Source organism: Macrotis lagotis, chromosome 1 (assembly GCF_037893015.1).
Source record: "Macrotis lagotis isolate mMagLag1 chromosome 1, bilby.v1.9.chrom.fasta, whole genome shotgun sequence".
Classification (NCBI taxonomy): domain Eukaryota; kingdom Metazoa; phylum Chordata; class Mammalia; order Peramelemorphia; family Peramelidae; genus Macrotis; species Macrotis lagotis.
Window position 1 is genome coordinate 863730887 of NC_133658.1, and position 10582 is coordinate 863741468.

The 10582-nt window shown below is 48.2% G+C and overlaps 1 protein-coding gene across 1 annotated transcript; it reads left to right on the forward strand.

The window, feature by feature from the left end:
* Window positions 1-6331: 6331 nt before the first annotated feature.
* Window positions 6332-9630, forward strand: CD164L2 (CD164 molecule like 2). The gene is made up of 5 exons (XM_074191560.1): window positions 6332-6419; window positions 6909-7082; window positions 7813-7890; window positions 8047-8091; window positions 9473-9630. Exons 1-5 carry the CDS (start codon window positions 6332-6334, stop codon window positions 9628-9630), a joined length of 543 nt encoding a protein of 180 aa, XP_074047661.1.
* The last annotated feature ends 952 nt before the right edge of the window (window positions 9631-10582 follow it).

A 10582-nucleotide genomic window follows, 5' to 3' on the forward strand; every position in this document is an offset into this window, starting at 1 on the left:
CCCTCTTACTGTTCTGGTCATGTAATTTCCCTCTCTTTATAGCTGCTGCTTGGCTGAGAGATTATGCCTGGGGCTCTCCAAGGCTAGAGAATTGGGATACAGGATGAGCCTTTCAGCTAGGTGGCTCTTTGGAGTAGGGGGTAAGGGGTGGGGAGAAGGACCAGAGACCGCCCCCCCTGCCCCAGATCTAATTTCATTGTTGGCTCTGCTTTGCTCCCAGGCTTTCTGGGGAAGAAAGATAGACATGGAGGGAGAGGGGAGTTCTGGCAGCTCCTTTTTTATAGGCCAGCACAATGATGACCTAGCCAGATGGTGTGGGCTCTTCTCACACCGTCTGTCTGTTCTGCAAGAGCAGGGTCCAACTGAAGTCACCTCCGAGAAAGCCATCAGTAGTAAAATAGTGGCCGTAACTCAAGGGCATGTGCACAGATCCTCCATAAGGAGATCCACTCAAAACCCTAAACAGAAGCTCCAACTCAAGAAGCTAATGAGAGAACTCCTTGCATCATTCACTCTCTCACCCTTCTTGTGAGCCATGACACTGGTGGACCCAGGGAGGCCTGAGCTCACCCCATGTTCCTTCAGTACAGAAGTCACAAGTGCAGGCCTTGAGTAGTTTGAGTTCATTCTGCCCCCAGGTAGGTTGGTCTGCGTCCAAGTTGCCCTTCTGGGCCCCATTTAAGTCAAAGAATAAAAAGTCAGTTCTAAGACTTTCAGTCTTAAAACAGTGAAGAACTTCCTTCCAGCTTATTATATTTTTTTAAATGATTTTTCCAAGGCAATGGGGTTAAGTGACTTGCCCAAAGTCACACAGTTAAGTATTGTGTCTGAGGCCAAATTTGAACTCAGGTCCTCCTGACTCCAGGGTCACTGTGCCACCTAGCTGCCCCCAGCTCACTACTTTTTGACCTTTTTCTTGCTTTTGTTCTCTGTCCTGCTCATAACTGCCTAGGTTAATTATGGTATATACTTATAGTACAGTATATTATACAATATACTACTATATACCTATATTATAGGAGGTATAGTAAAGTTTTTCTGGAAAAAGCCAGTTTATTTGAATCCTCAGACTCTGAGGGATGTCTAGCATCAGGCATTGAGATCCCCCCCACTCCCACCCCTCCTGACCACCTCAGCTCTAGCTGAGGAATCCAAAGTGCCATTATTCAAGGAGCTGGCCACTTCTTGCAGATGCTAAGTGGCAACATAGCTGAGTAGGAATTCAGGATTTGGAAGCAGGAATGAAGACCCTCAGACTCCAAATTCTGTGTTCTTGCCTTTTCCCTGTCTTTGTGGAGGGCAGGACCATCTTTCTGCTGTTCTGGGAGGATCCTGTTAACCTTTGCCCTCCCAGGGATCATGTGAACCCATTTTCATACATCAAAGATACACATACTCACAAGCATACACACTCACACCACATACACACTCACAGACACACACACGCACACATAAATACTCCCACAGACACACTGACATAAATACACACACAGAAACACACACTCAAAACACAAACACATACACAGTCATGCACCTCCAAACCTGGCTGCCATTTTTGTATCCTCCAACTCTCTGACTATCCTGTCAAGTCTATCCTCAGAATACTTCCCCTATGCCCCCTTCTTTCTGACACAGCTACCCCTGGAGTTGGACCCTCACCATCTCACACCTAGACTATTGCAATAACCTTTACTGCTTTTCCTGCCTTGTCTCTCCCCACTCCAGTCCACCCTCTGCTCATCTGTCATAGGGCTCACTTGAAGTGGGGCTGGGCAGGATGGGAGTAGGTAACATGGGGAGATGTACACAGAGATACAGATATTCCTTAAGACCAAGAGTCCCAGAGAGAAAGATCCAGACCCATTTTCCACTTCTTCTATCTTCTCAGAGTTAGTCTTATGACTCCACCCTTAGAAAAGGTCCTGAGTTCTACTGCCCATCCTGGGACTTACCAGATCCAAACCCTGCTCCCAGGGCCACCAGTTTCCTTTGCATGGTCTTCCTATTACAATGTAAACTTCTTGAAGTTGGGATTGTCTTGATTTTTTTTTAATTTGTATCAGTAATCCTTAGCACAAGTCAAAGCAACAGGTATTTTTTAAGCCCCTACTATGTTCCAAGGTATTAAGTGCTGGGAATACAAAGAAAGGCACGAGACAGCCCATGCCCGCCAGGATTTCCAGTAATGGGGGAGAAACTCTGTACAAGCAAGTTAGAGTCAGGGTAAACTAGAGATAACGCAATAGAATAAAGGGATGAGCACTATGGAGGGTTGGGAAAGGCAGGATTCTAGTTGGGACTTGAAAATGAGGAAGCCAGGACAGAGAGGTCAGGAGAAAGAGCATTTCAAATCTGGGAGACAATCTGAGAAAATGCCCAGAGCCAAGAAATGGGAGTACCTTGTTGGTGGAGCAGCAAAAGGTCAGTATGCAGAGGGATATGAGAAGACTTTAGTTTTTTTTGTTTGGGGGTTTTTTTTGGCAAGGCAATGGGGTTAAGTGGCTTGCCCAAGGCCATACAGCAAGGTAATTATTAAGCATGTGAGACCAGATTTGAACCCAGGTATTCCTGACTCCAGGGCCAGTGCTTTATCCACTGCACCACCTAGCCACCCCCGTGAGAAGACTTTAAAGGCAGAAGGAGGTTAAATGGTTGTGGATGTTCAGTTGTATCTGATTTTGTGCTGGGGTTTTTTTTGGCACAGATACTAGAGGGTTTTTTCATTTCTTTTTTCAACTTATTTTATAGAAGAGGAAACTTAGGCAAACCTGGGTGAAGTGACTTACCCAGGATCACAGTTAGTGTCTGAGGTCAAATTTAAATTTAGGTCTGTCTTCCTGACTCTACACTCTAGCCAGCTGACCCTGGGGGCTAGGTTACTGATGGGCTTCGAATGGCAGAGGATTTTTATATTGATCCTAAAGGTAATAGGGAGCCACCGAAGTTTAGACTTTAGTTTTAAGAGGATCACTTTGACAGATGAGCAGGAGAATGGATTGTAATGGGGGGAAAGACTCAAGGCAGGAAGAGAAAAGGAGGCTATGGCAATAGTCCAGGCATGAGTTGATGAGGGTCCACCCTAGGGGATAGTTGTATCAGAGAGAAGGGGGTAACATAGGGGAAATGTTCTTGACAGGACTGAACAGATATGGTGAGTGAGTGGAAGGAGCTGAAGATGGTACCTTGATTTCTAGTTTGGATGACTAGGAGGGTGGAGGTATAATCAATGGTAATAGGGAAGCTAGGAAGAGAAAGATGAAAAAAGCATTTATTAATATATACCAAGCACACTATTCAACATTTTACAAATTTTATGGGTGCTACCATTTTACAGATGAGGAAATTGAGATAACTAAGGGTTAAGTGACTGGCCCAGGATCACATAGCTAGCAACTAGTATCTGGGAAACTGGATTTGAACTCAAATCTTCCAAACTCCTAGCGTGCTTTCTGCACTTGTGCCACCTATCTGTCAAGTGGAGAGGGATTTGGGGGAAAGATAAGAAGTTTTGAACATGATGAATTTAAGATAGCTATATCTAGTTCAATTTGTTCAATAGGCAGTTGGAGATGCAGATTGGAGGTTAGGAGAGGGATTAGACCTGAATAAGTAGATCTTAGAAGAAAGAGATGATGGGCGGCTAGGTGGCGTAGTGGATAAAGCACCGGCCTTGGAGTCAGGAGTACCTGGGTTCAAATCTGGTCTCAGACACTTAATAATTACCTAGCTGTGTGGCCTTGGGCAAGCCACTTAACCCTGTTTGCCTTGCAAAAACCTAAAAAAAAAAAAAAAGAAGAAGAAGAAAGAGATGCATAGAGATGATAAATAGATGAATGAAAGGAGGAAAAGCAAAGTTAGGAAAGAAGATCCAGGACAGAGCCATGGGGGATGCCCATGGGCAGCATGGAAGGCCTGGATGAAGATCCTGAAGTGGTCAGACAGAAGAGTGTGTCCTGACCTATTGCTGTTTCCTTGTGTCTGACTCTTTGTGACCCTGTACACCCTATTATCCACAGGCATAGATACTAGAGTGGTTGCAATTTCCTTTTCCAGCTCATTTTATAGATGAAGAAACTGAGGCAAACAGGGCTAAATGCCCAGGGTCACACAGCTAGTAAGTATCTGAGGTTGCATTTGAACTCAGGTCTTCCAGACCCAGAACTCTAACCACTGTGATACCTAACTGCCTCTGTAAACATGGTAACTGGTAGCTCTCATCCAAAGAATTAAATAAGCCTTCCATATTTAGAGTTCCTGACAAACATTAAGTACCCAATACCTATTTTTTCATTCAAGCATTCTTCCCTCCCCTTCTGTCTAGTCACACACCTATCACCTGAATTTAGATTCTCATCACCTTTTCCCTGGTCTATTCAATTATCTAATCGTTCTACCTGCCTCCACTTTTCCCATTCTAATCTGGTCTCCAGAGATGTAGCGGACAAACCCCAAATCTGTCCATATGTCTTCATTCCTTAAGAAGCCTCAGTGGCTCACTATCACCCCTAAGAAGTATAAACTAATCTGACATTTTAAATCCTTCACAACATGGTCCTAGTCTTATCTTTCCAAGCACTTTACTCATACATACATGTGTGTGCATATAAACAGACATGTATATATTTTACCAAACTTCTTGTTGTTCCCTAATATCTTGGACCCATAAAGAGAATTTTTCCTCTCTCCTCACCTCTAAACACACACACACACACACACACACACACACACACACACACACACACTCATGGGTCAGCTCAAAGGCCACCTCCTACAGGAAGGTTTTCCTGAATATTCCAGTTGTTGCCTCCTGTGGAAATGACTTTGTATACACATCTGCGTATGTGTTTCTCCATCATAACCCAGTAGATTTGACATTATTTCGGGACAGGGACTCTCACTTCTGCCCTGATCCCCAGAGCTCTAAGACTTGAACATTACTTTAAGCAGACCAGGACAGTGAGAGGATGATGTGAACAAATCTCCCTCTTCTAATGAAGATGGCTAACTCCTTTGTAATTTATAGTCTTGAGTTGCTTGCACTTCAGAGGAAAGACTTCCATTCAGGTCTCTTTCTAGAGGTGAACCTTGATTATCAAAACACACTTCCTCTCCTGAGTTATTTGTGGGCAGTGATACTTTTGAATTAAATTGTGAATTGGGTTCCAGGAGGTGTTCTGTGACTAACGTGCCCCAGGATGAGTAGGAGCAAGATTTTGCTTTCATTCCTAGCACCTAGCACATTTGGGGAGATAAAGCAGGCCCTTAATAAGTGCTATTGATCAATGGAAATTCCTCACCCTCTCTGGGCCTCAGATTCCCAATCTGTAAAGTGAAGGGCCCATGTTTTTTGTCTTTCTTTGTATCTCCCCAGGGCTTAGCAAACTATCTCACACATAGTAGGTGACTAATAAATGTTTATTTGATTGATTGAAAATCCCATTTTGTGGGGAACGAAGGACTCCTTAGGAGGAAGACTCTCCTCAGGATGGCAGAGACCAGACTTATTCCCCCTCTTATTCAATGTCCCTCCCCTATGGTCCAACCTCAGATCTTCTACTCTAATGTCAGCCCTATTTTGATCCCTCCCAGGTATATCTGGTTCCTGGGGTTGCCACTGCATTCCAGGGACCCCCTTCCCATATGACCCCACTATGCTCCTTCATCTGTCTCCTCCTGGCCCCACCTTCAGCTGGCCCCAATCCCTGCCCTCAATCACCTTGAGCTCTTGGCCGCGCCCTTAGTTCTTGCCAGACCCCTCCCCACTCGGTGCTCCATCTTCTCCCTGCTGCCCATGGTGGTAATGGGGGTTTCTCACTCTGCCTTCCACTTTTCCCATTAACCATGCTCCCTCCACCTCGAGCTTTTGAATGGTGGCTCTGGAGTCAGAAGGATCTGAGTTCAAATTTGACCTCAGACACTTGCCACTTGCTGTGTGACCTTGGACAAGTCACTTCATCCTGATTAATCTCACATTCAGGGCCATCTCCAGTTGTCCTGATTCCTATCTGGCCCCTGGACCCAGATGGCTCTGGAGGAAAGTGAGCCTGTGGCTTAGCCCAGCAGCCCCTCACTCAGATCCAATTCCTGTGCTTGTCATGGCATCAGCTCCCTGATGTCTGGGTCTTCCTTTCGGTCCCTGCCTCCGCCCACACTCACCTGGCCCCGCCCCACCATGACTCCACCCCCTTCTTCACTGGGCCGCCTCAGGTTGCCCAGGTAGCCTGGGATTCGCCTGGTGCCGGCTTATTCCCCAGCTGCCCAGTGTTAGGCAGGGCCGCTCCACCAGCCCTCCCGTGCCCAGCGCCAGGAGCAGCCTCTTCCCCCTGCGTCCATGGCACCGCCAGGGCCCCGAGGCCTCCGGGCTGCCCTCTGCAGTAGCTGCTGCTGCCTCCTGCTTTGGGCCCAGCTCGCCACAGCCGGTGAGTGGGGGGGGGGGGGAACAGGTGGGCATGGCCAGGAGTGGGGACAGGTGGGCTCAGCCAGGTATGGGCGGGCTCTCCTTCCCAGCCAGGTCTGCCCAGGTATCAGCCCCCACAAGCTGCATGGTCCTCCCCTCTTCTTGCCAGGGTGAGGTAGACCCGACCTCAGAGCCCCTCCCTAGCTACTCAAGCCAAGCCTGCAGCTTGCCTCTATTTCCCTCATCCTCATAGAAAAATCTCCTTCCAGCTGGGCCCTGGGCCTATGGTTGCCCCAGGCCCACCTACCTGGTTGACCCAGTTAGGTCCTGCCGGCAGGTCCACAGCTCTGACTGGAGGATGAGAGTCAGAAAGAACCAACTGTTGGGTGTGGGGAGTTGGAAACAACTGGCCCCTACTCCTTTTGGCCACAGATAACAGACAGGTGTGTGTTGGGTGGGGGGGAAGCCTCTCCCTGACCTCTCACCCTTAGTCCTTCTTCCCTCATCCCAGGTAGAGGAGGCAGAGGTTTGGGCAGAAGGGGTCTGCTCCGCCTTAACATCTGGGGCTCTGCTGCTGCTGCTGCCGAATGCAAACAACTGGAATCCTGCAGGCGCTGCGTGGAGGGGGAGCGTGCTCGAAACCTCTCAGGCTGTGTGTGGGAGCACTGTGGGGGTGAGGAGCCAGGTAAGGGCCTGGGGAAAGGGAAGGGAGGTGGGGCGCCTGGAACTCTCAGCATGCACATCTGGAAGCCTCCCCCTCCCAGCTCCAACCCACTGGGCCACAGTTTGAAGCATTTTCTCAGTTATTACTTTTAGGAGTCATAAGTAACTTAAACGACATGTGATACAGTGAATCATGGAACCTGGAGAAATGGGACCATTCTGGCTGTGCCACTGTTTGATCTTGTCCAGGGCCTTTCCCTTCTCTGGGTCCCTATTTCCTCATCTATAAAATGATGAGCTGGGCCTACATCAGGGGCCTTCAGCCTTTCGTGTGCATGTAACAGACCCCATCCCAGAATGTGGTTTTTAAATGCATAAAGCAAAATTCATAGGATTACAAAAAGAAAACAATCCAATTAAAATACAGTTATCAAAATATTTTTAAAAACCCAAGTGAAGAAGCTCTGAGGTGGATGGTCTCTCTAAACTCCCTTGTAGCTCTCATATTCCACATTCCAAGATCTCATCTAATTGACAGCCTGCATTCTAAGGTCATTTCTTATCCCAGTCATTCCATAAACTTAGAAATCATCAGTGTTCCCCAAACCTCCAGGGATCTCCTTTAATCTCAGACTTTGTTCTGGACCCCTTGGGGCTCTGAAGGCTGGGGAGATCCTTGGAGACTTATTTCTAGGCTAAGTCTTTGGGGGATTTCCTGTTCCAAATTCTTCCTCCCTCCTTCTCTCCTCTAGGACATGGGCGCTGTGTAGCTCAGGAAGAGAGGGTCAAGGAAGGTTGCTCTATCTATAACCACACAGCTCTTTGTCCAGGTAATTTTAAGCAGGGATAAGGGGGTCCAGTACCCAGGGAAAGGGTGGTGGTGGTGGTGGTGGTGGTGAAGGGGAGAGCTCCCAGTAGCTTGGGCTGTTAGCAGGAGATTTCCCAGAGTCTTTTCCCCTGGATTATAACGAATTGTGTCTCCCCAGCTGTTCCACAGTCACCCACCCAGGAACCAAAGGCATTCACATCAGGTATGGGGTAAACCATGGGGGGGTAGTGGGTGGGAGGACCAGTTCTGGGGTAGCAGAGTTTAAAGTCCCAGAGAATAACCCAGTGTCAAGGAGGCCAAAGCTATTGGAAGTCTGCTTCAAGGGACCTTGAAAAAGAGGCAACCTTTTTCCTAACCTAACCCCAGCCTTCTTCCCCATTTTGGGAGGGGGGCTGGGGGGGCAGCATAGGCACTTGAAGAAGTCCCAAGGCTGAGCCTGTGATAACTGAGGTGGTGGTGGGGGCAAAGATCAGTGGGAGCTCTTGATTAATTACAATGGGTAATGAGATCTCCCTAAGGACTGAATTATTGATAGGTAGGCCAGCTCTCTCTACCAGCAGGCCCTTCTCTCAGATCCTGGTTTTCTTATGGTTTTTTCCTTATCTCCTCTTCCCCTCTTCAGGACTTCCCCATGTCTTCTCTTCTTTCTCTTTATGGCTAGTCTCCTTTTTCTTGCCCATCCTATCCCTGACCTCAAATGGGGAACTTCCGTACCGTGTCCTTTGTCCCAGGATAATCTTGCCCTGTTGAGCCCTACCTTTCCCCAAACCCTCAGTCCAAGAGATGAAACCTGATCCTAAGGGAGGGGAAGAGCCTCATGATGCCACTGCTCCCAGAGATATCTCTGCTTCTTAGAGGGATGATTTTCAAGATGAAGCAATCCACAGGAGAAGTTTAGGGACCTGCCTGAGACCAGGTTCCAGAATCTCTAAGGATGTCCCTATCTATCAAATGGAGATTCTTCTGCTTATCTTGCAGGAGACAGTGTCTCCTGAATTACAGTGACTTTACAAAGGATGAAGCTATATATAACCTTGGGATTATCAATAATGTTATAGGGCCACAGTGAAGGGCAATTAACTGAGCTGTCATTCATTGTGAGCTGGAGGGGTCCTTAAGACTTGGAAAGCTTAAAACAGGAGGGACTTGCCATCTCTCTCTAATTTTACAAAAGAAGAAACTGAGGTCTAGAAGATATGATTTGCCCACTTAGAAAGTGAATTCTAGTGGCAGATCTGACAGCCAGTCCTGTGCTCTTTCCATATCTCATATTCTAAACTGCTAACAGTTGCCTTGCCTCTCTTGAAAAGAGGGAGATCAGAGAGAACAGGTAAGAAAACTGAAGTGTGTTAAGGAGAAAAAAAAAACAGTAGATGTCCAGGAGTAAGAAGACCTAGGTTCGAATCCAAGCTCTGTCGTATATCCTCTTTGTTTGACTCTGGGGAAGTGGCCACATCTCTATGGGTTCAAATGAATTTGGAGGGGTGATCCTAGTCAACTCTGTTCTCTCCTGCCCTGACCATGTCCTTCTCTGCCAGGCACAGGGCCCAGGCCATGATAATACTCTCCTCTACCCTGTCCAGGCAGTCCTACCACTCTCCCACCTCTGGATTCCCACACACCCGGATTTGATGGGGCCAGCTTCATTGGGGGCATTGTGCTAGTGCTGAGTCTACAGGCTGTAACCTTCTTCCTCATCCGTTTTGTCCGGGCCAAGGACAGCACCTATCAGACGCTGTAAGATACTTGGGTCCCTGGGGAAGAAGGTGGGGTGAGCCCCTGGGTCCCTTCTTCCTCACTGCCCACCATGCTGCTTGCTCTGTCCTCTTACCACATATAGGCCCCAGAATCTGTCTGATCCCCTTGGGAAAGGATAAGGGGGAGGTTATTTTTCCCTCTCAACTGTGAAGTCCCTCTTTCCCCAAGGTAGGGAAGGGGATAGTACAGTGATGGCTTAGGTTTCCCATTACCACATCTCAATTTTTTTCCCCCAAGGCTTATGGAGAAGGGGCTTCAGTGGGGAGGGGACTAACCCTGGACCTGTGTCCTTGTCTCCTTCACGCTGCCAGAGAGGAGAACCAGTAGGTCTTGGCCCAAGGGACGGCCTGCCTAGTCCCTCCTAGTGGACCTGACCCTTCTCCTGGTTACTTGAGAGGAACTAAAGTTTGCAGTTTGCTTTGTTTTAGGTGTTGAAGGGAAGGAAGGCCCCACCTCCCTTCCCTGAACGCCTGTCCCGCTGAAGGAAGGGCCAATCTTTCCTAGTCACCCCCTTCAAAAAGTGGGGAAAGGTTGGAGACAGGAGAGGCCAGATCCCTCTCCTGTAGCCCCCAATGGGTACTCCCCATTCCTAACCTAGGCCTCGGTGGGGAGGGAGACAGGAGGGATGAATCTCAGTGTGTGGTGCTGTGTGCTGTGGTATGAAGTCAGACCCAAGGGGGGCTACCTGGCATGGGAAGTGTGGGGCAAGATCTGCTTCTGAAGCCCTGTACCCAGAGCCTGTATTATAACCTATCAGCTGACTCTGATAGGGGCCACCCCCTCTTTGCCCCAAGGTGGCCGTTGATCTTCTGGGGCTGAACTTTTACCTCCCAACAGGCTCAGGGTAAGGGTTAGAAGTGTCCCTCTCCTCTATCCCCTCCTCGATTGAATATTTTCTCCATCCCGTGATCTCCATCACAGGATCTGACCACCAG

Excerpts from the sequence above, each read along its gene's own strand:
- CD164L2 (XM_074191560.1), top strand. The coding sequence starts at position 6,332 with ATGGCACCGCCAGGGCCCCGAGGCCTCCGGGCTGCCCTCTGCAGTAGC. Across the intron at positions 7,891-8,046 it reads CCACACAGCTCTTTGTCCAG|CTGTTCCACAGTCACCCACC; the intron begins GTAATTTTAAGC and ends GTGTCTCCCCAG. Across the intron at positions 8,092-9,472 it reads ACCAAAGGCATTCACATCAG|GCAGTCCTACCACTCTCCCA; the intron begins GTATGGGGTAAA and ends TACCCTGTCCAG.